Here is a 27,857-nt window from a genome sequence, read left to right as displayed (position 1 = left end):
GCCTCCAAAGGAGAGTCCACCCCCTCCCAAGGAACCACTGAGGAACCGCTCTAACTGTGAGGAAGTTATTCCTAATGTTGAGCCAAAAAACTCTTTTGATTTAATTGCACATACATTCTCACTGTAACTTGCAAACTGGACACTACTTTCAGAGATTAAGACTGCATCTCTGCACCGGCAAAAATTGAAGTGAAACGGCTTCCCTATGCTCACTCCAAAATCGCTATGCCTACAGATAACCCTTCCGCTTAGAAAGTTTTATTCAGAACGCAAGCTTTCGTGTGCTAAAAGCACACTTCTTCAGACTTGATCCCCTCGTCTGAAGAAGTGTGCTTTTAGCACACGAAAGCTTACGTCCTGAATAAAACTTTGTTGGTCTTAAAGGTGCACCTTGACTCCTGCTTTCTTCAACAGCTCCAGACTAACACAGCTGCCCACTTGGATCTACCTTCTGCTTAGAAGCCGCGCCCACCACGTTTACTCTTTCTTTAGCCCCGCCCCTCCACTGGGGCTATCATCCGAGGAGAGACGTTCTTCCTTTAATCCGGAAGTGACGCGTATGCGCCGTCCCTAAAGCTAGCGAAGGAAACAGACTGGGGAGTAAACAAGGCTTCAGTGTCTGCCTCTGTCGCTGCCTCCATCTTTAAAAGTGCTGCCGCGCAACTCACCCATCTACAGGGAGCGAGATGGGGGCTGTTCTGGGCCTTTGCTCCATGGCCAGCTGGGTAATGTGCTGGATTCGCGATGCCTCTCCGTTCTCTTCCTACCAGCGGAGAGGAAGGGTCTGGGGTGCGGGAGGGGTGGATGCAAACAGCAGCTGTGCATGGCCGCACGGGGGACGCAGGCGCATTGAGGGGCTGAGTGATTGCGGCCCCTCCAGACATGCATTGTCACGCCCTGTTTTATACTATTAGGCAGATCCTTTCTGCCCACGACCGGGAGGGAGTGCGTGGGTGTCATTAAATTTTGTTTTTATAAAGGTCTGCCCTTTCCTTGCTCCTGATTGTTTATGAAATGTCCGCTCTGTCTCTTAACCACATCTTTCAAAACATGTAGCACACCTATCAGAGTTGCAGTAAGCCTTTTCAACCCTTTGTTAACAGTGAGAGTTAATGGATTGCTGAAGCTGCCGCTTTTCATTTCATTTAGCTTTGTCATTTTCATTCTGATTTGTGGGAGGGTTGTGCGGCGTAACTCCGTCGTTCTATTGTCTAGTTAGGTTTTGGATCATGGCCATTTTTATGATCCCTTTATTCCTATCCCACCCACATAAATCACTTATCAGGGAGTTAACACTTGAGTTTTCTTTGAAATTAACTTGCAAGACTCTTGTGTCTGGTTACGTTATATAGCCCTTTATTCCAAGCTGTCTGGCAAAAACTGGTAACCTTTTCTACTGCAGCGCGTGTAGAGACATTATGCATATATGTGTGATTTCAGTTTGACTTAGACTAGCAATTATGCATAAGATTAGACTGTCAGGGTGGTTTTTAACTCTGGACGAGTCTTGCCTTTAAAGTAGCATTGTCCAGGTATGTCACGGTCAAATGAATGCCAGGAAAATGTTGGGTTTGGGGAGGGAAAAAAGCAGTCAAGGCAGTTCTGAACAACAGTGGAAAATAAGCTATGTCAATTTGCTTCTTTTGCATCAATGTGTATTAAAAAGACTTTTTTACTAAGGCATATTACTACTGCAGAATTATAAATGTGTAATAAGGATTGGGCTGGGAAATCAATAAAACATTGCTTAATTTTGCTGACTTTAGTATTGGCACTGCTGAAACATGAAAGGCTGCTCAATTGGTATGGATAATTTATTTTTTGCTGGAAACGTTATCATTTTTCTACCCAAAATATGCATATTGTGATTTCTATTCTGCATCTAGAGTAACCTACAGGGGTGTTGAACAGTACAAATCTAAAACATTATGTAGATGCCACTGACATTGGCGCTTACAGTGGCCATAATATAATAAGTGACTAATAGCACATAAGGGAGACAGGTTTCAGCAACTTTTCTGCAGGGAAAGAATTTTTGTACATTGTCACTCATTCAAAGATGTGAATACTCTGCTTTCTGAAACCACGTTACCCATTCACACACCTTAGGAATCCATCACTTCATTGCCATCTCATTTGTCTGCACATGTAAGTCATACAATAAGCTTAAGACATTAATACTTACTGGGTCAGTTTAGACTATAGAACTAACAGGAGCTTGTGTGTGAAGGACACAAATCTAGTTAATTGTTGTGCTTGCATTCCATTTCCTCCCAAGCAGTGTGGCATGCCAAGAATGAAGATTAATGCTTCCAGCTAATTTCAGTATGTTGTGATGTTTGAATACAGATGCATTGACAAACTGAAGTCCCCCTCCCCCCATTACTAGTCTTAACCATGTGAATCACAGTTACTGGCAAAGAAACAACCCTCTTAGTGTTAAGGCACTCCAAGTGTAATAAATTGACAGTTGGAAATATGCATCTTCAGTTTCAGTGTGCTGAGGGCAGAGGAAGAGGAAGAGATCATGTGAGTTCAGCAGTTAGCTAGGTTTGTGCCTGTGATATAAACAAGCTCAGTTTTCTTTATAATATCTGAATGCAGCCAATAACATACTGATTTTCTGAAGGTCTTGTCTGTGATAGAAACAGAAGGAGCACAATGTTTTATTTTTTTTCTCTGTTCTAATGCAATTGGGTTTCCAATTGTGTAGCTTGCTTATACTATGAGAAGCTCAGGCTTCCTGTAATCCTTCGGTACTGGCTGTGATCAATAAAACCTTAACTGGCTTAGACTCTACACAGCTGAGAGATCTCTTGTTCCTACCTTTGCATCTAGAATATAGTTAAAAGGGCTGCTATAATCAGGCAGCTATTGCTATATTTCAGGGGTGGCCAACGGCAGCTCTTCAGATGTTTTTTGCCTACAACTCCCATCAGCCCCAGCCAGCATGGCCAATGGCTGGGGCTGATGGAAGTGTAGGCAAAAAACGTCTGGAGAGCTACTGTTGGCCACCCCTGCTATATTTGAATGCCCAGAGAATATATATATAGTCTCCTATCACTTTAAACTTAGTATTTTCTTGCCATGGGAAGGTTAGTTTAATTGACTATTCTACATAAATTTTTCTCTCATCTTAGATATCTTCCATTAGTATTTAGGATAGTTTTGAGTGCAGATAAGAACAAAGTGTTTTACTGGAAATAAGTAAATTTGTGCTCAGGCTTCTGGAATCTGGAGCAGGGGTGTCAAATGTATGTCCTGTTGGCCTGATCTGACTCCCAAAGGGCTCCAATCAGGCCCGCCAGCAAGTAGCCATTGTCTGCTTCCTTCTCCCTTCCCTGCTTCTTTCATTCATCATTTTTTTTCTTTCTCTCCTGTGACCAGGCAGCTGAGCAAAGCAGCCTCTCGCTCTTTTCTTTCTCCCCCTCCCTCTTCCCAGAGGGAGGAGGAGCCCCAGCCAGTGGAGAGGTTTGGCTCTGTAGCTTTGCTGTGTGATTAAGGTTGCCAGGCTCAATCAGTTGAACTGCAGAGCTACTGAGCCAAGCCTCCCTTCTAGTGGCTGAGGCTCTTCCCCCTCCTTGTCTCCTGGGGAAGGAGGGAAAGAGAGCAAGCTTTCTTTGCCCAGTTCCCTTGATCCCACTGGATTGATACAAAGAAAGTAGCTTTAAGACCAGCAATGTTTTAGTCAAGGTATGAGTTTTTGCCTTGCTACAGGGAGACAGAGTGTGTTTTGTTGAGCTTGTTATGGGTGCAGCTGAGTTTGCCTCCCCTTTTATTCATGCTCTCATGAGCCAGTGCCAGGATTAGATTGAAAGAGTGTGTCCAGACCAAGTTTACCCAGCACATTTCCTTTTATTTTTATTTCACATTTTCCTTTGATTGATTGGGGATTTTTGAACTTAAACTTCCCAGATAGTAGGCTGGTACTGAGCACCATACATGACTGTTTCTCTGTTCCTGCATTGCCTCATAGGAGCCACAGTTATTTTTCTAGGGAAGACTACAGTTTTGTAGATAAACACACAGCCCTCAGTTTGTGCCATAGTGCCTTCACATGTTGTTGACCAGCACATGAAGCAACTTATGTACAAAAGCTCACAATGCCCAGCCATTTCATGTTTCCCTTTGGGTCTTAGGATCAAAGCATTGACCATGAGATTGCTGCAGTGAATAACAATAAATCAAAAGTTGGTTTGCAACTTAAAGATGAACACCTGAACAGCATACTCAAGATTGCTACAGCTCAGACATTGTCTCCAGTTTTTGATGCAGTAATTCAGAGCAAGAGGTGTCAGTTACCAGAGACTGTTAAACAAAATATTGCAAGCATGCTAATATTTTAAGCATGTCTTATTTTAAGTAAAAAATCTTTAATTGTGTTTGTGCCCTTTATAAAGCTTATATCTGTGCTACCTGACATTACATTTATGACACTCATGGCCCAGCCCGACAAGGTCTCATATATGTCAAATCTAGCCCTCATAAAAAATGAGTTTGACACCCCTGAGCTAGAGTTTAGACTTGCTTTGATTGAAGTTTTGTTTAAATAAGAGGAGATATTTTAAAGATTGAACTCCAAATTTTCAGTTTTATTTTATTGTCCTTCATGGTACAATCTCTGTCTTTGGAGATATTTGAAGCAGTTTCTGCGTTTGAGATAAATAATTTTGAAAACAGGTGTTAAATAATGGCAAGTCTGTGTCAGATTGGAAGTTACACAGTGATCGTATCGCCACATATTGTTGGTTTGTCTTCTCAAGCACAATTTGCACTTGAAAAATGACAAATCACTTTTTATAAAGTCTCTTGGCTGTCTTTGTTGTAGTTGGCACAGTCTCAGAGACAGTCTAAGATGCAATTATTTTGGGGTGGAGGGGGGTCTGTTGTGCAGCATTGTGTCTACTTTTTAGAAGATGTCTTCCATGTTTCAGTACAAGTATACCAAATAAGAACCTCAATAAGTCATCTACAGAAGTGCATAACTTTTAATGTGGCTCACATCCTTTGAAGTAAAGGCCAGGCAGACCAAAATGATATGGTTTGTGCTACTGGACATGATCCTCAAATGCTGAAAAAATGGCAGCAGTTGTAAAGTCAGTAGTTCAGCACAGATTTTAACCATGTACGATTCACAACCATTGCATCATTCTTGAACTCATTCTCAAAGTTCTCCTTTTAAATTTCTTTCCATCAGATACCGTGTTTATGTGGCAGTGCCCCATGTCTGCTGTGCCGATGTTGCCCCAGTGGTAATAATTCCACTATAACGAGGGTGATATATGCACTCTTCCTGCTGCTTGGAGTGAGTGTAGCATGTGTGATGCTTATACCAGGAATGGAAGAACAGCTGAAGAAGGTCAGTTTACTCTTCTGAGAATTCTGGTTAAACTGATGACACAAACCCAGCTGTTGGAATTTCCTTGGACTCTTCTGTCCACCCCCCCCCCCGAAAACTGTTTGTTGCTCTGTAGCTTCCTATGTAGCAACTACTCCTCCACAGAAGAGTAATGTTTGTATTTTGTTTATGTAGGTCAAGGGCCTAAGCATGAACTGGATTTCTCACTTTACGTTCTGATGAAGCCTTTTAATAATAATATAATGGCTGTCACTAGCTGCTGAAATGACCAGGAATGATGGACAAAAGTTTTTTACCACTGATGGGAAGGGGACATTTTGATCAGAAGATTATAGGACTTCTGTAGACATAAGCCATACTTGATGAGAGATAAGGCAATTAATTGAGACCGAATGGAAATGTTGGCTGGAGCTAACTCGTTATTTATTTATATATTTATATCCAGCTGTTCTCCCCAGTTCAGACCCAAAGAGGCATGCAATATTGTTGTTCTTTCCTCTGTTGTATTTTAACAACAACAGTACTGTGAGGTAAGTTAGGCTAAGAGAATAACTTACTCAAGGTTACTTAGTGAGTTCCCATGACAGAGTGGTGATTCAAACATGGATCTCCTGGATCTCAGTCCATTGTACTGTGGTGGCTTCTCCGTATAGTATATGTGTGGCTATGTGTAATAGCTGGGGGCTATATATATATATTGCTTGTGTGTGTTTGAATATTTAAAATGGACAGTATTGATGCCCTAGGCTGTATTCACATATTACATTAATGACCTGTTTGGTGCCTTTATCTTTTGACATGTTTTGCAAGTAATGTGAGTGCTCCTGATTTGAATACGTGGCTTCAGCTACAGTTAAATGGGAAGTGCGTATGATAAGACAAAGTGTTGGTTATTAGACTAATTAAACTATTTTGAATCTTACTTTTAATTTTTAGTCTGCTTTGGGGCTATACACAGAACTGTCAATGATGATGATAGTAAAAAAATCATGATATTTCATATTATCTGTTAATACTATCATACCAGAGTCAAGACAGCTTCAAGAAGTTTGTCATTGATAATTCTATATGTTTTATAAGTTCTTTTTCAGTCTGTTAATTTTGCTGCAAGCCAGTAGAGTATGAAGTGGCTTTCTTTCTTTTGTATATTTTTGTTTGTGTGCATGCGTGCTTGTGTTTGCACATGGAAGTCACATTTACCTCTGCTTACTGACCTCTATTGGGGGCCTGGAGGATATTCAGAGTGGTGGCTGAATAGAGTCTGCCCCTGTCTTCTGACTGGGTATTCCAAGGAAGTCACCCGTCCAATTGTTAACCGCAGTTGACCCTGCTTAGCTTCTGTGACTTGACGAGATCAGGCTTGCCTGAGCTATCCAGGTCAGGGCAAAGTGGCTTTTTTCTTCTTTTTTAAGTTTGTAGTGTTGCTGTTTGACTTTCACAAACTTCCACAAACCTATCAAAAATTGATAGCTGTGTTTATCCATAATTGGATTTAGAAAAAATTTTCACTGCATAATAGCTATGAATAGTTACACAGGTAAATATTTGTAAGCATTCAGCTATAATGCTTCACACATATGCAGCCAAGTAAATAATGAAAAAAATTCCAGAGACTATATAAACTGCCTCTCCAGAGAACTCACCAAGATGACTCACATGATGTTGAAAATATTGTATTTGTTGTGTTAAGTCTGGACCCTAAAATTTTGGGCTGGCTCCTAGATTAAAATAAAAGTTAACACCTAGTTTAGATTTTAAACTAAAATCTGGGAGACCCAGGTTTGAATCCACATTCTGCCTTGGAATGTTGGAATCACAAGCTCTCAACTTTAACCTACTTTGCAGGGTTGTTGCAAAGAATAAAATGGAGAGAAGTATGTAAGTTGCTTTGAGTTCCCATTGGGGAGAAAGGTGGGTATAGAAGTAAATCAATTGGGTCAATAAATAAGGTCAACATTGTGCACAGAACTGGCTTGTTGCACACCTCACTCCTAGTGTTCCAAGATAAAAGTGAAAGTTTTCATAAATTGTTTACAGTTATAGAAAGTATACATAACGATTGTACACCTAATATTGAAGTATACATAATACTGATTAATATGTAACTTTGGCAGATCAGGCAACTGTCACCCTGACTTTTCCCTTAACATTACATAGCTACAGTGACCCATGGAGTGGTCACTTCCAGGCTTGTAAGTCGCTTTATGCAGGCTTGCCCTTGGGGCTGATCCGGAAACTCCAGCTAGTGCAAAATGTGGCAGCACACCTGCTGACTGCATTGCCTGTGTGGGCTTGCATTTGACGGGTGCTACACCAATCACACCAGCTACCAGTTGAGTACCAGATCTGATTCAAGATGTTGATACTGCCTCTCCCCATAGGTGCCCCAGAGTGTGTTATGCTCAGCCTATCAACACATGCTAGCTGTCTCCGGCCCAGAACATGCCCACTTAGCCTCAACTAGGGCCAAAGCATTTTCTGCCCTGGCCCTAGCCTAGTGTAACATGCTCCCACTTGAGATCAGCTTCCTGCCAGACCTATAAAATGGAGCTATTTCGCCAGGCCTTTGGATGAGGTGGCGGGCATCCAATTAAGTTGGCCACCCTTGCTGAAGCCCTCTATCATGAGTGGCCCAGTTCAAGCAGTTTTAAAGCCCAGTGGCTGTAATTTCTGAGATTTGCAGTTATGCATACTGCCGCTTGTTTAATTTATATTGTTCTAATTACTGTATTACTGTTTTATTGTTGCATTTTATTGTTGTGATCTGCCCTGAGCCCACTTGCAGGTAGGGTAGAATAAAAATAGAAACAAACAAATAAATAATTGCATTCAGATGTCATGTCAAGCCAGCACTGAGACTTAATGTGTACAAACCCAGCTTTTCTTGGGTTCTCACACATACCTCTCCTCCTCTTCCCTTCTTGTGCAGAGAACAATGAAGGAGTCTTGGTTAAAAATACACTAATGCATGAGTGCAGGCATCTAGGTGTTAGAATTGACTTTTCCTCCATAAACTGGTATTCTGAATAACTATTTAATTCAGTCTTAGTTTCCTTCCCACATATTAAGACTCCGTTTTGATTAATGCATCAGGTGGCTTTTGTGTGTCATGGTCAAGTTAAATTTGTTTTAAATCAAGGAGGTGGGGAGAGGCAGAAATAGACTGCACATGGGGTAGAATGCAGGCTTAAACCAACATTGTGTATAGTGTTAGCTTAATGTGGCATATGACTTCGGCTCTAGCCAGCGTTTTTTAAGGAGTTGGTCAGGGATGTTTTTCTTAATTAATAAGCAGTTACTGAAATAAAAGCAATAGCAAACCAAAAAGTGATGATTATTTTTTAACACATGTTGAATTCCGCCCCCCCTTCCTCTTTTGGTACAGATTCCAGGATTCTGTGATGAAGGCCATGTGAATTGTGATGTTCTAGTAGGGTACAAAGCAGTGTATCGAGTATGCTTTGGTATGGCAATGTTTTTCCTCCTGTTCTCCTTATTGATGATCAAAGTGAAGAGCAGCAGTGATCCAAGGGCAGCAGTACATAATGGGTAAGAGCAAATAACTGATTGCATAGTATGTTTTTATATACTCTTAACAAGTATGCTGCGATGGTTAATGGGTGAAAAAAAATTCTTGACAGCAATAGGGGTCACAGAACAAACTGGATTATTCTAGTAGATGTTGACACTTGGAGAATTTAAATAAACTTGAACAATAAAGAACCAATATGAGCTCTGAACATATAAGGATCTTGCAGACTACATCAATGAGTCTGGAAGTCTAAATTTACTCTAATTTTATTTTTATTTATTACATTTTATCCCACCCTTCTTCCAAGGATCAAGGTGATGTAAATGTCTTCTTTCTCTCATCCCTGCTTCATCCTCAAAACAACACTCCAAGATAGGCCTGGTTGGGAAGTTGTAAGTGCCTCAAGGTCACCGTATGAGCTAGAGTAGGGATTTGAGCCTGGATTTCCCTAACCCTGGCTAGGCATTGAAACTGCTGTACCAGTTCTCCTGATTTACTAATTTTGACCACCAAAACATAGGTGGAATGAGTGATCTTGCAACCATTTTTAGATAATTTCAAGTTCTTGTAACATAGCCTGCAGCAGCACTTACCAAAGCCAGGCAGATAAGAGTGTGTGTGGCAGTGTAATGAGTGTGTGTGGAAGTGTAATGCTTGTTAAAATTAATCGTATAGTTGCTGTAAAAGCAAGTGGTAACATTATCAAAATTTCTAACTTGTTTTGATTGTATTATAGTAAGTAATATTTTTAAAAAGCAAACCAAGTTTCAGCCCCAGTCATAGACAGCTGGGGGTCTCACCTAATCATCTTTTGAGCCTTCCAGAGAAATCTGAGTTACTTACCACAGTAGTCCATTTTTATAGAAAAATATCAGTCTTGCTCTATATCTCTTCTTTTGTAATTACGTGATTACTATCTAGGTAAGTGATTCTTAACTAAGTATGAGATAATCAAAGCAGGTGAACTAATCAGCAGGTGCAGATGAGATGCATTTGATATGTCCTCATTGTCTTTTTTAAAGCAAAATAAAAAGGATAAAATTTAACCCTTAAGCTCTGTGAAAAAGCAATTAATCTAACATTTCTGTAACTGTTTCAGTTAACTGTCAAAGATTAAGGTAACCATAAGCAACCATTAACAGTCAAAGATTAGGGGAACCATAAGCAACCAGAGTTTAGTGACAGCTGAAGAATGCATGAACTGAGACTTCTGATAACATGCATGATCTGCAGGAAAAAATCGTGAAAATCAGATACTGCTACAAAATGCTAAAGGGCCCTTTTCTTAGCTAGCTTTTTCTGCTGCTCTTCTACTGAACAAAGCATCATTGAGGATAAAGTAAAGCTGTGTTCTTCATTCCATATGCAAGACCCAATGTGGACCTCTAGGCAGCAGCATGAGTCTCACTGAGCAACTGCTAGGTAGTAAGATGCATGACACAACCATCACATGCATCAGAAAGGGAGTAGCCAGAGTCTCTAAGCCTGCCTGTGAAAGGAACTTCTTCCAGCTCTGTGTAACTTTGTCTTGCTTTCCTCCTCTTCTCCACATATAAGCGAGAAGAGGCATGATACATTCAGACTAGTACCAGGTTGTTGATGACAGCTCTCATAACTCAGCAGATGGAACGAAATAATACACTTGAGTATTTCACCCTGTAGATTACAGACTAATGGATTATAGTGAAGCAAATAGTGTGCAGTTGAGGAAGAAGACTGTTGCCTGAAAACACTGATACTACAAGAAGTACTGCAAGTGGACTAAAGCTCAGAATGGAACTTTCTTGTCTCTCCTTGTCTGCTAGGCTAGCACCCCAACTTCGGGGCGGGTTGGGGGGGGAGGTCAGAGTGTCGTTGATTGAGTAGATTTGTGACCGCCTAGTCCTACCACCACCAGTCTACGTAGGTGAGTTACTATAGTAAGACACAGTCCAACAGCACTCTGTGTACTAAACTATATACAGGTTTATTTACATATATACAAACTCCCATCAAAGTGCTCCGCCAGTCAATCATATAGAGTAGAAGGGTAGTTATATACAGCACATTACTTACATACACATGCACTTAGTCACTGTACCGATGAGCTTTCAGTGCCGAGTCATTCCGCACTCATCACCTTAGTACCTCATCAACCTGGTTAGAACCAGTTCTTACTTGGCAGAGACTTGCTAGAACGCTGATGTCATCTGTTTTGACAATAGCTGACAGATCAGCATGCTTCACTTGCCTCATGCCTTACTGAGCATTTTCATATGCTAACACCGAGGACCTTTCATAAGCAATAGGAGTAGGGAAATGGGGGGTCTGCAGTGGAAAGGGGAAAACTGCTCTTCTAGTTTTTGCCCACAATGTGCCCTTCTATTACCCTGATTGCCATGCCAGCAGATAAGTGCCTTTGGACCCAATCCAGTACGTTCTGGTACCGAGCACCTTCCTCAGAAGGCACATGCCAGCTGCATTGTTTCTGCTCTTTCCCTTGGGGGTGGGGACTTCAGCTTTGATGGGGCCACTATAGGTCTGATCCCATAAGGTGCAAAAATCTGAAATCAGCCCTTTCTGGGAACTTCCTAAGAAAAGGAAATTGTAACATTTTAAAAACAGTCAGCTGTACCTAGTGCATTCTAATGTGCTTATGTATCTTCATAGATGACATCCTTTCTCAGACTGAGTGCAGACATGTGAAGGCCCAGAAACAAAAGCTATTCTATTCTCCCCCCATTCCAACTGAGTGAAATGTCTTTACAGACAAAGTGGACATGCTGTAGACATACTGCTTTTAAAACTAAGATTTATTTCTGTACCTAAAAGGATCTTCAGTGAGGGGAGCATGCAGTGACAGATATAACCATAGAATGGGTAAAAAGTAGCTTATTTCCCTACCTTGCAGGAGGAAGGAAGAAAAAGACCAGAAGGAAGTGGGGCAGAAACTATATCAAAGCTTCAGAGGAAAACAAAGTTCCATTGAGAACTGAGCTCTCTCTAACCAGATAGCAAAAATTAAAGGCACATGTCTAGGTAGCAAAGGGTGCATCAGTTTACAGTTTTCTCTCAAGTATTTGGGTATATTCTCATTTTTGCTTGTACCAGTCTAAGGCATACGTTTTATAAATATGTCAAATGTTGCAATTTAATACACTGATATAATTGATATATTTTATGACATTAAAGTAGTAAATTTAAGTTTGATAGGATAGTAATTTTATTTACTTCTGCAGTTCTACTCCACCTTTCTCCCCAGTGGGGACCCAAAATGGATTAGATTGTTCTCTCCTCCATTTTATCCTCACAAAAACTCTGTAAGGTATTTATCTATTTAGTAGGCTTATATTCCGCCCTTTCTCATTAATGGACTCAGGGCGGATTACAACATAAACTGAACAACAATAAAAAAACCTACAATTTAGAACTAAAAACAATGCAATAAAATTAACAAACCAAAGAACAATAGAACAATAAGGTGCATCATAGGTGGGAAGGGCATATTTTACAGAATAAAACAATTATCGGCCCAAGAATAAAATGATAATAATAAATAAGATAGCACACTAGTAGAACATAATGTCACAACAAGGGAGGGCAGCTGCTGGAATAGTAGCTGGAATAGGATGCCCACTGCCTCAACCAAAAGCCTAGCAGAATGGCTCCATCTTACAGGCCCTATGGAATGGCGGTAGCTCAGGTAGGGCCTAGAGCTCCATAGGGAGCTAATTCCACCAGACGGGCCAGAATCGAGAAAACCCTGGTCCTGATCAAGGCAAGTCAGACGTCCTTTGGGCCAGGGGTGGTCAGGAAGTGTTGTGTAGCAGATCTCAATGACCTCCGGGGCGTATATGGGGAAAGGTGGTCCCTCAGGTATGTCAGTCCCAGGCCGCATAAGACTTTAAATGCCAGTACCAAAACCTTGAATTGGATCCAGTAGGTTAGGCTGAGAGAGATTGGTTCAAGGGCACCCAGCAATCTTCTATGGCTTGAGTAGGGGAGTTGAGCCTAGGTCTAGATACTGCTCCAACACCCTTAACCACTAAATGTCCAAAAGGTAGATCACGATTTACCAGTATATCGCAGAGGGGTCAGAGGTAGATCACCAGCCCCACTTGGTCTCATGGTTTGCTGGAGTTTGGGGGGTTTTTTTGATGATTGTTTGGTGTGGTGGTATTTGATTATTGGTGCCAGTATGATGAATTCTTATTTTTACTTTTAGAACTGCATGTGTGGTTTTGGCATCATCCAGAGATCTTCAGTTCCTGTCGATCTTTAATACTTTGGGACAGTGACAGTTTTTGACCAGATTCAGTCAGTGTTCTTAGCACCCCAGCCACCCCAGTATAACGAAGATGAGTGTTCCAAAGAAGAGCGAAATCTACCACTTTCATGATGAATGGGAAATGGACTACTACTACTTCATCATGGTGAAAGTCAAGTGTTGTTGTTTACTTTGTAACACCGCTGTATCCTTGCCCAAAAAGGGTAATCTGGAGCATCATTATAAGGCTCTGCATAGCAATAAGTTTGATGCTGATTTTACACCCAAAAGTGAAATTCATAAACTGAAGCTGAAAGAACTTAAATCTAAATTAGCCGCACAGCAACAGTTGATGGCGAAGCCAAGGTCACATTCGGTCAATGCAACCATGGTATCCTTTAAGGTCAGCAACCTGATCGCAAAAAAAGCAAACCTTTCAATGAAGGAGAATTCGTAAAAGATTGTTTTCTTGACAGAGCAGACAATCTTTTTGAAGGATTTAAGAATAAGAAAGATATCATAGCTGCTGTTCAAAATGTACAATTGTCAAGAAACACCTTCATGCGGCGAATAGAAAAGATGTGTGGAGACACAACTGAACAATTGTTGGAGGATGCTTCAGTTTGTGTTGCTTTCTCACTCCAGCTGGGTGAATCTACAGACATAAGAGACATGGCCCAGTTACTTGAGCCAGTTTGGTGTAGTGGTTAAGTGTGCGGACTCTTACCTGGGAGAACCGGGTTTGATTCCCCACTCCTCCACTTGCACCTGCTAGCTTGGCCTTGGGTCAGCCAGAGGTTGTCCTTGAAAGGGCAGCTGCTGTGAGAGCCCTCTCCAGCCCCATCTACCTCACAGGGTGTCTGTTGTGGGGGAGGAAGGTAAAGGAGTTTGTGAACCGCTCTGAGACTCTTCGGAGTGGAGGGCGGGATATAAATCCAGTATCATCTTCTTCATATCCGGATGGTTTTTGAAGACTTCAGTGTTAAAGAAGAGCTATTTGGAATGATTTCTTTAAAGGGGAGAACTACCGGTCAGGAAATATTCAGCTCTTTCCATTCTTTTGTTACAAAGTGTAATCTTCCATTGCATAAACTTGTTTCCATCACTACTGATGGAGCAAGAGCAATGACAGATGAGGTTAACGGTTTCATAGGCCTCTGCAGACAGCATGACGACTTTCCAGATTTCCTTTCTTACCACTGCATCATTCACCAGCAAATTTTGGCAAGCAAGAGACTCAATACAAAGACTGTCATGGACATCACTTTCAAAATTATAAATTCAGTTTGTGGAAGATCACTTCAAAGACGGCTTTTCAATCTTACTCTTGATGAAGGGGCAGTGGAAATCATTTTGCACATAGATGTAAGGTGGCTAAGTAGGCACAAATTTCTGCAAAGATTTCGTGATTTGCTGAATGAAATAAGAAGGCTTTTGAAGGAGAGGGGAGATGACAAAGCAGAGTTAGAAGATGAGGAGTGGTTATGTGATCTGGCATTTCTTGCTGACTTTACAGGCGAACTAAGTGATACGAACATTGAACTACAAGGTAAAAATAAATGCATTGGCGAGATGATGAGTACAGTTTCATCCTACAAGAGCAAATTTGAACTAATGATGATTGACCTTGCAAACAACACTTTTGATCATTTTCCTAATACGCAGGACCATCTGGGACAATATGCAAATTTTGTTTTTCAGAATGAGAAGCATGTGACAGAAATCTGCTCTGCTATCCAGGGATTCGAAAAAAGATTCTGTGACTTCCAGATAATTAAAAAAGTTGTGGAGTACTTGTCATACCCATTCAAAGCAGATATGGACATTAAGGAAACTGCAGCTGCTGTCAGTAAAAATTACTCACTGAACAAGGCATCTCTTGAAAATGAAATAGTAACCCTTAAAAATGACATTTTTCTCAAGACCCGTGCTGAGCAAGAATCGTTTTGGAAGCTAGTCCTTAGAGACAAATTTCCCAACTTGAGAAGATGCAGTGAAGCTGTACGCTTCTGTTTCGGTTCAACTTATTTGTGTGAATCTGCGTTTTCCCATCTGAAAATGACAAAGAGTACACAGCATTCCAACATGACAGATGAACATCTCCAGGATTCCCTGAGACAAGCCCTCACTCAATATTCACCCAACTTCAAAAAGCTGGTGGATGAAATGCAGGCTGAGATGTCTCACTAATTAGCAAGAGCGAAGTTTTAAAGATTGCGCAAGATCAGCCTGGATCAATACTTGACCTACATTTAACACAAATTACTCAATAAAAGTTGAAGAAAGTTATTAAGATACTTAAAGAAAGTTATAACAACAAAAATTTAAGAAAAACTGTTTGCAGTTCTTTCTGGATCTTCGTCTCCGTTTTGTTTTTGCTTACCAGTAAATGACAGAAGGTGCATTGTAAATGGGTGGTAGGGTTGGTGGGTTAAAATCTGATTCGAAACTTAATTTTCATGGTTGTAGATCACCAGCACTTTTGTCCGGAAAAAATAGATCACGACCTGTTTGAAGTTGGACATGCCTGCACTACACGATACTAGAAGCTTATTACTTCAGATTAAACTAGAGTACATACATGGAAATAGTGATGATAGCTAGGAGGGACAGACAATTCTATGGAAATGAAATGAAAATATAAGACTACCTAAGTTACATTACTAGACAGATACCTTAGAAGGAACAGCCAGCACCCCCGGCTTCAAAATTTTGGAAATTTTACACCTTTGTATATATAATTATTTCATCTATGGAGCAATCCTTTGGACACATGTTCTTGTTTCAGAGATGGAAAATACTGAATGAGATTGATTGCCCAAAGCAGTCAATTGTACCCATAGTGGCACCAAGAGATCCTTAATGTCCAAACCTCAGTTTCTTTCAATAGATTATGTTTGCAGCCCAATTAATGGCAACTGAGAGGCCCTGACTGAATGTAGAGTTGCCTGCTGCAAAACCCATCCTCATGCCAACTATCAGCTGGCCAGTGGAGGGACTTACCCGAAGAGAATAGAATGTGGTGATGTGATGTCACACCATGAACTGGAAATGACATCACATCGGTGATATCCAGGCAACACTTTGGTATTTGGGCAAAAACTATGGCAGAAGCCATTTTTACCATAGTGGAGCATCATCCCAACATCGCGTTGTAATGTGACTTCTGGCACACACTGGAATGATGTCACTAACAGCGTCGCCTGTGATGTTGCTGATGACGTTGCCTCGCCCTCTCTTGTTCCTGGTAAGTCTCTCCCATCTCTTGCCAGTTGTCAGGAGGGAGTTGACAACCCTAACTGAAATATAGCTGGCAAGAAAGACTATGTCTGTCAACACTTACTGGTATCTTCTGTGAATATTTGTGTTTTCAAGGGGTTGGTTCTATTGGACTTTTTACATACTATATAAAATATAATATTCTAGTGCTGTTGCTTCAAGAAATGGAAATAAGCATATATATATTATTAATTCTGAAACATGAGGTGCATTTTAAAATATTCTTATGGTTTTAACTTCGATGGGTCTGTGTTGAATTTTTCAGATTCTGGTTCTTTAAATTTGCCACAGCCGTTGCAATTACAGTTGGTGCATTTTTCATTCCGGAGGGACCATTTACAACTGGTACGATGGCCTTAAGTCATTTTAAATATTTTATATTTTAAACAGAAACAGTTTTATCTTTATCTGCTATTGAAGTGCTTTTTAGTTGTTTTTATATAATGATTTGTTATTTTGGAGGAAGTTAGTAGACCTCTAAGTAAATAACTTAATTCCCAGCTGCTACCAAGTGCAAAGTATGAGCATTTACATTAATTCCTTTTGCCATTGGTTTTCTTCATTGTATGTTTAGATTTTATAATCTTTGGGGAAGACCCCAATATTTTTGTTGTTTTTGTTAAGCACTTTAAGGTGACATTTAGAGGGCACTGTATCTAACAGTCAGTAATACAAATTTGGACTGAGAAACCATTTTGTTTATGGCAAAGTTAACATGCCTCTCCACCCCTTTACCCCAATTCCCCAGTTTGGTTTTATGTAGGCATGGCTGGTGCTTTCTGCTTCATTCTTATCCAGCTGGTTTTACTAATTGATTTTGCCCACTCCTGGAATGAATCCTGGGTTGAAAAAATGGAGGAAGGAAACTCAAGATGCTGGTATGCAGGTAGGCAACTGTATTTCATCACTCATGTTGATCACATTTTGGTTAAAGGACCCTTGAGTGCAGAGCATTGTGCTCTTTGAAGCCAACTTACTTAGGAAGGAAGAGTTTCTAATGGGATACTGGCATTATCAGAGACCAATTGATCAGTTGTTTGGGAGTGCTAGTGCAGGAATGACAACAATTATTCTTGGGCAAAGGATATCCCTTCCTTCCTCCCCCCCTCCCTTGCAACCCGTGTATTACGAGAAAACACTTTGTAAGTCTCAGCATTAATCTGTGGGAGATGGAGATATATTCTACCCATAACTGGTGGAGTTTGGTTTTCCCACACCATGGGATGGATCTAATGGTCTATCAGTGGAACGCTTTGATAACCATGTATCTTCCCCAGGAGCCATTTCCAAACCTGGGAAAGTTTATTCCCAGGCTTTTGGGACTCATGTGGAATAAGAATTGTATGGTTCAGGAGGCTACAGTGGGGTGGGGAAAAGGGACAGGGGCAAAATCATACCCTTTTGCCTTCTTTGATTAGTGCAGCTTTACAGGTGGAAGAGAAGGAAGGGAGTAGTTTCACTCTCCCACTACAGCTTTCTGACTTGCATTGTTGTTACTTCAGGTAAGTTTGGTAAGGTGCATAGGGTCAGAAACGTTAGCTTGGGCAAGGGAAAGATCCAGTTATCGCCTTATGGGAACTAAACCCCCTACATGCAGCATGCCCTACAGTACTCTGCAGGTGGAATTAATTAATGATCACTGGAATGAGATGATGATTTGAAATTATATTGCTTTGATTAGGCAATACTGCTAAAGACTATTGTCAGCTAATAAGCTCTTGGTCCAGAGATGATCGTGGCTATTAGAATTCATGGATCTAACTGTTCTGTTCTCTAGTTCTTCTTTAAGAGCAGCACACTAGGAAGACTGTTTCAAATGCACCCATCAACTGAATCCAACTTTGTTTATTTATCCACAGCTTTGTTATCTGCCACAGCCCTGAACTACCTTCTGTCCTTGGTGGCAATTGTCCTGTTTTATGTTTATTATACTCGCCCAGATGGCTGTTCTGAAAATAAGGCATTCATCAGTGTCAATATGTTGCTGTGTGTAGGAGCATCTGTCATGTCCATTCTGCCTAAAATCCAGGTATGGCATTTAGTTTCAGTATTTGTTGGAGATATGCCTTATAGTTAAACTATTTTGTGGAATTTGTTATTTATTTTTCTGTGTTCTCTCTGCATGTAGGAGTCGCAACCAAGATCTGGGTTGTTGCAGTCATCTGTGATCACAGTTTACACAATGTATCTAACCTGGGCAGCAATGACCAATGAGCCAGGTAAGATTTGATCTCATAATATTTACCTCATTTATACCTTGTATCATTCTACAATGAAGAACCAAAGTGGCTTACAACATTCTCCCTGCCTCTATTTTATGTAGTTCTGTAATTTTGTGTATATATGTGCACAGTGTACAGGAACTGTTTTGGCTGATCCCATTAGTTTATTGTGCTCTCTTATGCTTTGGGTGATATTTTTTGTGTTTATGATCAAGATTACTACAATCAAGACTTACTCATACCCTGGAGTTGACATAGGTCAGTTGTGGGGGGGGACATTTAATTCATCCCCTACCATATTGTATATTAAGTCATATAATGGATTGAAGATAGTGGGTTACTTGTATGTCAAGTCACAGCTGTCTTATGGAGACCCCATAGGGTTTTTAAGGCAAGTGATTAAGCAGAGGTGGTTTTGCCATTGCCGTCCTCTGCAAAGTCTTCTTTGGTGGTCTCCCACCCAACCACCAACCTTGCTTAGCTTCTGATTTCTGATCTGACCAGACTGAACTATACTATACCATTCCATATCTCTGGGGGTTACATAGTATGTTTTAAATTGTAATTTGTAGACAGCCTTGAGCCAGAAGGAGAGGTGGGATATGAGTGTTTTAAGTAAGTGAAACACTGTGGCAGGGAACTATTTATGATTTAGCCATAGCTCTGCTCAAATAAAAGGCAAAAACAAGATATTTAAGTAAATACAACATTTCAGTGTGTATTATTTTTAAAAGCTGTTATACTTCAGGATATTGGGCCGAATGTTATTAAATCATAAGTCATAAGTCCAAAGTTCCTAAGTATCAATGATTCTGAGTATAAATGATTCTGAGGGAACGAAAGGCTTTTCTGTAAGATGTGTCCCCTCAGAGCGAGGCAGAGCAGCCCCATCACCCCTTCCGCCTGTCTAGTACCCGGGCAGACAAAAGAGGCAGAGCGGCCTCACTCCGAGGCTCTCTTGCAGGGGAGGCAGCCTTGGAGCAAGGCAGAGCAGCCCTGCCACCTCTTCCACTTGCCCAGAACTCAGACGGATTAAAGAAGCAGCTTGGCCTCACTCTGAAGCACCACCTCTTTCATTCTTCTGGGTCCTGGGAGGGTGAAAGGGGCAGTGTGGCCTGTCTTTCATTTAAAGACTCCCATGGGGGGCAGGGAAGGGGTGTGGGTGGGTGGGCAGCCTGGGGCAGCAAAAAAACCAGCACCACCGCCACCACCGGTCAATGGAAAATTGTCTTCCACGAAACTTGTCACTGGTGCAAAAAAAGTTGGGAGCCACTGCTTTAGAAGGACTTAATATAATACTTTGCATTGATGCTCAGTTTTCAAGTTATGTATTCCAGGCTAGTTTTCTTATGTGTAGTTCCATGTTTTCATTTTCACATCCAGTCCTTCTTACACATTTGCATAAGGCATGAACGCAATGTTTATACTAGAAAAGGGGAATTAAAATTGAGAAACCTTGTTAAAGTAACTTCCACAAACTTTTTTTTTTAATGCTGACATTCACCAGTTATTTGTTATGTTTTTGAAGGGTAGAAATAAATGTCAGGAAAGAAATTCATTTGCTGCTAAATGTCAGGCTGTTTAGCATCTTGCACCTCAAACAAAATTTTCATTCTGCCTGTGGGCAGCTGTAACAGAGTAGAAGCATATCTTTGCTTATTCTGATTTTTCCAAATGTTGCTGTTGAATTGATGTCTACTTGCAAGCCTGAATTCAAGTCCATACATAACAGCATGTCTGCCTGTGATTCTGGCAAAACAAATATATATCTGTTGACACCCTCAAGTCTCGCTCTTGAACAAGAACTAAATCTGCTTTATTAGCCAGTAAGACTCATGACAAGTATTGGCATTTAGACTTGTTTATACCCACATTTGGCAGATTTGGATGCAGTCTTCTATAACTCTTGTCAAGTAGTCTTGAGAAGGACTGTTTGGTTGTAGCATGTGTGTAGCCAGAAGATCCTACGATTGTCTGGCACCCTGAAGTTCTAGCTCTTTAGTGTTATCCAGGATGCACCATAAGAAGGCAAGCTGGAATTGCACTGACATGGGCCTATTCAGAAGTGGCTCACAAGGTTTCTCACTGACATCATGAGAACAGAAGGACTCCAGGAGAATTCAAGAAAGCAAAAGATAGTTGCTGTTCTGAAACATGGAAAACCTAAATATCTGGCAGAACGTTGCAGGCTTATTTCCCTTCTGAGGTCCCATTGTAAACTGCTTAAGAGGCTAATCCTGAACAGAATCAGTGACAGAATTAACAAATCTGTCTCTGTAGAACAAGCAGGTTTAGACCTTGTCACAGTTGTGAAGACCAGGTTCTCGGCTTAACAACTTTCAGAAGTGTCTTAAGACATAGGCAGCTCTGTTGATCTGACTGCCACTTATGACACAGTCTGGAGAGATGGTCTGCTGTACAAGTTTTCCCCTGCAGAACATTATTTCAACTCCTAAATAACATGCTGAGTGACAGAGCTTTCCAAGTAATTATGGGTAAGTCAGTCAGCAAGCAGAAGACACTGAATAATGGTCTACCCCAAGGCTTGGTCCTTGCTCCAGTTCTTTTCAATCTATACATAGCTGATGTTCCCAAGACAGTATCCAGGAAGTTTGGTTATGCCAATGACATGGCGATTGTAGTAAGACACAAATCAATTGAAAGGACTGAGGGAATACTGACTAGGGACCATGAAATTTTGGCTGACAGCTACTGTAAATGGTGGTTTATGCCAAGTCCAGGAAAAACAGAATGCTCCTGTGTCTAACTCAATAACAATCTTGCCAACTGTAAACTGAATGTCTACCTTAATGGCACCCAACTTACACTCAACCATAAATCTAAGTACTTTGGCATTACCCTGAACAGGAACTTGAACTATAAACACCATCTTAACAATGTAGCAGAAAAATACACATGCACAGGCCCGGTGCTAGCATTTCTAGTGCCCCAGGCTGCACCCTCCCCCTCCCAGGTGTCTAAGTGACACCGGAAGTGACATCATCGGGGTGCAAAGCCCTGTGCCTGGCTCTCTCCTGCTTCAAAGGGAGCTAGAAAGACCTCTTCCCAGCTCCCTCTGAAGCAGGAGAGGGTCAGGCATGGGGCAGGCTGTGCCACGCCTAGATGGCAGTGGGCACGCTCTGAGCTCACTCACTGCCACCCCCACCCCCAACATTGTCAAGGCTTGGACAGCCTCGGTGAGGTCAGGACACAGCGGGTGCGCTCACTGCCACGCACCCTTGACATCAGCGAGGCTTGGGCAGCCTTGACAAAGTCAGGATGCAGCAGGCGCACTTAGAGCCGGGCTCTGAGTGCACTCGCTGCCAGCCCCCCCGATTTCGCCAAGGCTCCAGCAGCCTTGGCGAGGTCAGGCACACAGTGGGTGCAGGTGGCGCATGAGGAGAGGAGATGCCTCCTGCCGCCCCAGGCTGCTACCTACTTGGCCATCTCCCACGCGCCGGTCCTGCACATGCAAAACAACATTCTCCAAAAATTACGTGGTACAACTTGGGATGTGTCTGCTACTGCACTTAGATGCTCAGTTTTGAGGCTGGTGTATAGTACTGTGGAATATGGTTTTCAGTGTGGCTCAGCACCTACCATGTCCACAAACATGATGTCCAATAATGAGAACGATCAGGAGATGTGTTAAACCCATTCTGACCTATGGGCTACCCACACTGTGCCACATCGCTCCCCCACATTTCCAAAGACAAGATGCTCTTTGTGAATATAGAAAGATAACTGAAAACAGAGTAGCCCATTCATGAAGACATGGCTGATGTGGGCTTATCCAGACTATGATCTCAACACCCAGAAAGATCTGCACAAATTGTTCAATCACAAAATTTTGATCTAGGGAATGATTAGTTGCAAGCATGGATGCAATTAGTTTTACCCAATATTCATAACCTGATAAACACCAATGAGAGGCCGGCAGGATTTGACTTGCAATGTAAAGTATGGAAGATGGCTAATAGAATAGGAACAGGCTTTGGCAGTTGTGCAGACCAGTTGTTTAAATGGGACAAAATGCCAGGACCTGAATGCTGGACTCAAGCTTTGTCCTACCTTTAGGCTACATAAATGTTAGCACCTACTGTTGCTATATAAAGGAATGTGAATATTACTTACATTAAAGGTAAAGGTAATCCCCTGTGCAAGCACCAGTCGTTTCCGACTCTGGGGTGATGTTGCTTTCACAACATTTTCACAGACTTTTTGCGGGGTGGTTTGCCATTTCCTTCCCCAGTCATCTATACTTTCCCCCCAGCAAGCTGGGTACTCATTTTACTGACCTTGGAAGGATAGAAGGCTGAGTCAACCTCGAGCCGGCTACCTGAACCCAGCTTCTGCTTTAAACTGCCTTAATTATCAGTTTACATTTATTGTGAAAGCAGATTCATGCTGAGTGAGATAAGAAATATCAACTAAAATAATCTGATTTTCACTTTCCTGTCTTTGCCAACACAGACAGACAATGCAATCCAAGCTTGCTGAGCATAATTGGCTATAATGCCACAAAAACGCCAAGCCAGGGCCAATTTGTCCATTGGTGGGATGCCCAAGGAATTGTGGGGCTCATTCTGTTCTTGCTGTGTGTGCTGTATTCCAGGTGAGAACTTCTGCCGGGGGGGGGGGGGGGGGACATTCTTACAGTTTCATTTATTAAAAAATGATTAAAAATGGGCATTAAGTAACAGTGCCTTCTCTTCTGACTGCAGCATCCGGACATCCAATAACAGCCAAGTAAATAAACTGACGCTGACTAGTGATGAATCAACACTGATAGAAGATGGGCTTCCCAGGAGTGATGGCTCCCTTGATGATGGAGACGATTTCCACCGTGCCATTGATAATGAGAGAGATGGAGTTACTTACAGTTATTCATTCTTTCACTTCATGCTTTTTCTTGCTTCGCTTTACATTATGATGACTCTAACCAACTGGTATAGGTATGTAAATACGGGAAATTATGGCAAAAAAAATTCAAATATGGACAGATTCTCAACGAAGTTGATTCCAGTAGTGATAATCACTTGTAAATTTAGGAGTAGGCCAAAGGATGGGCTCCAGATCTTCCACCTCTTTGGCATAATTAGAATTTTCTTCTTAAAATTAGCATTATTGACAGAAAAGAGGTTACTTTATCAGAAACACTTACATCCATCCTCTCTTTCAGCCCTGATCCTGCTTCTGAGGCAATGACCAGTAAGTGGCCATCTGTCTGGGTGAAGATATCTTCCAGCTGGATTGGCATTGTCCTCTATGTGTGGACTCTGGTGGCTCCGCTAGTTTTAACAAACCGTGACTTTGACTAAGCCAAGCATCTCATCTGAAAGAAGTTGTTTTGGTTGCTTACTTGAAGCTAACAGTATTCCTTACAAAGATGTAATTGTAAATATGTGTGTGTTGTGTACTGTCAGTGCATTTTACCTTGTCTTATTCTGCACGGTTACTTTTAAATCATGTTAACTGTTTCCTAGCCAAGCGCACTGATGATTGCTACTAGATTTGTGGCCAAGCTAAATGCGATGATGGCTGTTCTGGGTGTTTCTTTTGTGTAAAAAAGATGGGGACTGTTGGGTGGAGTTATGTTTCCCTGTGCCCCCTTCTTGTGGGGAGCGAATTGGAAGTCTGTAGCAGAAGGGGAGAATTGCCAAAAATCTCCCTGCCTCCTTGGCAGTCAGAAAAGCCATTCTATTGGAAGAGCTGCTGTGGTCATGTAACAGCACCCAGGATCTCAGGCACTGTTTTAAAAGCGAGCACAGCAGCCTTGCTTGCTTGCAGCTGATTTCCCTGCAGACACTTCACTAGGTGCTTCTCTTCCAATTGGGCTTCAGTACTCAAAGTGACACTGGCAGGAAGAAAGAAGGGCTGGAAGGATGTAAACCATGGGAGGGAGGGCTGATGGCTTGGTTCACCTCACCTGCACACCCCTTTTGCTTTGAAAATGGGATTCCCCCACCTTGTTATTGTGGGAGATTGAGGCAGTTCTGAGTTTAATACATGAAATGGCCATTGTCACATCTAGTTAGGATTTGACTTCGAGAAATACTGTCAGCGGAAATTAGGAGGGTTCTTTTTTCACGAACCTCTTCTATTTCTGTGAAAAGACATTTTAGTTTTGCCAAAGTTTGGTGATGGGGAAGGCTTGGCAATTTAACATGGTTCAAAAATGTTCTCACTTTGAATTTGCACCTGCAATACATTGCTTCCATGTACAGTACAATCCTCCCCTTCTCTTGCAGGACTAGGATCCACATATTGCAAGGAAGAATCTTTCCTTTTAATGTTCTGAAGCATCCAATTTAAGGAAAGCAATCTGTGGGGCATTGCAGAGTTTCTTGGCTTGCAATGAAGGGCAGAATTTTTTTTACAGATTTTGCACTCCACAAAATGTCAACATGCTTTGAAAAATTAACCCCATAGAAATTTGGCTCAACTTTGCTATTCTTGTGCTGAGTGACATTATTTTTTTCAAATGAAAAGTAATTGTTAATGTGTAAAAGTAGGCCAAGCTTGAAAGCCAGGTATTTGCTGCTATAATTAAATGGTGAACCGCAAAGTGTGTTGGAATATTATAAGAAAGCTAGGGCTGCCTTTGACAATCCTTTTGGCCTTCTTTGATTTGCAAGGTAATTTCAGTGCAGTTCACATATTCATATTTGATCCTGCCTTTGCTTTGCTTCCACAACCTTGCAAGTGTGATGTGTGCACTGAAAAGGTAAAGAAGTTAAGACTATGAGCGAGAAAGAAAGGCTTGATGACTGCCAGGCTTTGAGGCTGTTGGTTACTTGAGAGAGCCTGTGTTTAGTCTGATGCTTGGAAGTGAATAGATGACTCATCTTTAGTTTACATCTGATTTGTGAATGCTGGAAGCCTGAGCTTCCTCAGTGAACTGGATGCAGACTGGCATGAGAATAAGAATGTCCAATCTAATAATGAGCCTTTGCTAAAAGAAAAGAGGAAGCAGTGGACTGTTCTTTGGTCTGGAAGGATCCAGCTGCTATTTTCATGAAATTTGGGGTTTAAAAATTTAACTGAAAAAAGGGCATTTTCACTGGGAGTTTGCTGTTACAGGCAAAGCTGAATTGCACAGGACCTTGCATTCTGTTGATGGTGCTGACTTCAGTGCCTCAGTACAGGACTGGTCTTGAGAGAGATGGAGAGATAGTTAAATGTTTTAAGGTTGTACTTCAGATTTTAATGACACACGAGATTTCTAGATGTGGGAAATAAATGCCATGTTACGGTTTAAGAAAATGAAGTGTCTTGCGGTGTACTATTAGACCTATTAAAATGCATGCTTTTTTCATTTTTGCATCATTTTGATAGAATGCATTTAAAAAAACTTTTATCAGTGTTTGAACATTCTTAGCACAAGTGATAATTGCAGAAATGGGGGCCTCAAATAAGTTAATGCCCCTCCAGTAGTTTAATTGTAGTGGCATCCTATTGTTTGCAGTAGAACACAGCAAGAAAATAAAGTGCTGGTGTCAGAATTCGATTTTAGGGTGTTTTGAGGGGCTTTTTTTGCAAATACATTAATAGATGCTTTTTTATGCTATTCTTTCTAAACTGTGCTACTTTAGGGGTGTTGTGTAGCTTAATTTGCAGCTATGCTTCTTTTTTCAGAAATACTTTACTGGATAAGCTCACATGATCTGTATTAGTTGCATTTAAAGGAATTGCATTCTGTTGCTCTTTTCCACAGAGATGCTACTGGTGGTTCTGCTGCTTGCCTACTATTGCTGGCAGTGGGCACACGGATTTACATTTGGGAAATCTTGTGTCTGCAAATACACTACTGGATCTGTTTTGCATAATTTAGTGTACGTGGAAAATTTAAATGTTATGCTTTAACTGGAAATACAGTGATAGCTTATTCCACTTTACAGCTGTCCAGTTGGAAGTGAACTGTATTTCGGTTTCTGCAGCATTCCTTATAACTGCTGTGCACTTATTGCTTATTAAATTCAATTAAGTTTATTCAAAACAATTGTAACGTAGACTGACACACAGATGGTTCAACACAAAAATGCAGATTGAAGGTAGATTTAATATTAAATGTGTAGTCATTTTGAATGTGAATGTATGCTGTAGCAATCAATAAATGTCCAGATAAGTTATCTTGTCTTCTCTGCTGGAAAAGGTAAATGCTGAAAGATCAATGACACCACTTTCTGCGTTCTCTTTACTCACCATGGCCACTAGCTACTGTTAGACATATCATCCATGAATCTGTCTAATCCCTTTTAAAACTGCCTGGGGCCATCACTACCTCTTCTGGCAGGAAACTCCACATTTTATCAATTGTTGGCTGTGATCACACATGCTAAATGCAGTTTCAATCCACTTTCCAGCTGGACTTGTCAGTGCACACAATAATATCCAGTAGGAAAGTGAACTGAATTATTTAATGCATGATTGCAGCTGTTGTGTAAAGAAGTATTTCCTTTTGTCTCCTGAATCTACTACTCGTCAACTTCATTGGATACCACTGAATTCTACTATTAGGGGGAGAAAAAAAATTTCTGTTCAATTTCTCTACTGTATACAACCTTAATAAAGTCCTCCCTGGCAGTTGTTTTCTAAACTGAGAAGTCCCAGACCCTTCAGCCTTTCCACAAGAGGAAAAGAACTCCAACTTCCACATCTGCATACCTCTATTTATTCCTTTTCTCTGCTTCCTGTCATTTAACCAAAATGTAATCCACAAGAGGCCCATTTTATCTCATGGCTGCCAAACTTATTCAGTTGGCTTTGGCAAAGTACCTTGTCAAAAGTCTAAGTAAATAATGTCTGCCAGGGTCACCATTATATTTATGCGCTTGTTACTTTCTCAGAACTCCAGAAGGTTGGTGAGGCAAGACTTCCTTTTGTAGAAGTTCAGGTTTGCTCTTTTACGTACCTAATAATTCTGTCTTTGATTAGTTTCTATTAATTTCTCAAGGACAGACATTAAGCTAACTGGTCTGTAATTTCCCGATTGCCCTCCAGATGCTTCTTTAAAACATTTGCTATTCTCCACTCTTCTGGCACAGTGGGTAATTTTAGTGATAAGCTACACGTGTTAGTAGATCAAGAATCTCACATTTCATTTAAGAACTCTCCAGTGCATGCCATCATGACCTAGAGACTTCTCTCATCACCTCAATTTGACTCAGTTTTTCCACCTTCCTTTCTGAAAACTGGCTGGGGCCTGGTACGTACCCC

The 27,857-nt window shown here is 41.2% G+C and overlaps 1 protein-coding gene across 2 annotated transcripts; it reads left to right on the top strand.

Annotated features, from left to right (window-relative positions):
• Window positions 1-538: 538 nt before the first annotated feature.
• Window positions 539-26,770, top strand: SERINC1 (serine incorporator 1). 2 transcript variants are annotated; one of them, XM_060238751.1, is made up of 10 exons: window positions 539-725; window positions 5,198-5,359; window positions 8,745-8,908; window positions 16,682-16,761; window positions 17,165-17,302; window positions 18,276-18,445; window positions 18,545-18,635; window positions 23,112-23,253; window positions 23,363-23,593; window positions 23,821-26,770. In XM_060238751.1, the coding sequence occupies exons 1-10, from the start codon at window positions 687-689 to the stop codon at window positions 23,957-23,959; spliced, it is 1,356 nt and encodes a 451-aa protein (XP_060094734.1). In that variant the 5' UTR covers window positions 539-686; the 3' UTR covers window positions 23,960-26,770. The 2 variants fall into 2 exon arrangements, with proteins under 2 accessions (XP_060094734.1, XP_060094742.1); XM_060238759.1 differs by having other exon boundaries at window positions 5,198-5,363; window positions 8,752-8,908.
• Window positions 26,771-27,857: the final 1,087 nt, after the last annotated feature.

The sequence above is a fragment of the Heteronotia binoei genome, chromosome 1 (genome assembly GCF_032191835.1).
Source record: "Heteronotia binoei isolate CCM8104 ecotype False Entrance Well chromosome 1, APGP_CSIRO_Hbin_v1, whole genome shotgun sequence".
Classification (NCBI taxonomy): Eukaryota; Metazoa; Chordata; class Lepidosauria; order Squamata; family Gekkonidae; genus Heteronotia; species Heteronotia binoei.
The sequence above is the reverse complement of the archived record's forward strand: the minus strand, read 5'-3'. Positions and strand labels throughout refer to the sequence as shown.

Bases quoted from the DNA above. Each gene is read 5' to 3' on its own strand.
- SERINC1 (XM_060238751.1), top strand. From the start codon at position 687: ATGGGGGCTGTTCTGGGCCTTTGCTCCATGGCCAGCTGG. The intron at 8,909-16,681 runs GTAAGAGCAAAT...TGAATTTTTCAG, and splicing joins AGGGCAGCAGTACATAATGG to ATTCTGGTTCTTTAAATTTG. The intron at 17,303-18,275 runs GTAGGCAACTGT...ATTTATCCACAG, and splicing joins CTCAAGATGCTGGTATGCAG to CTTTGTTATCTGCCACAGCC.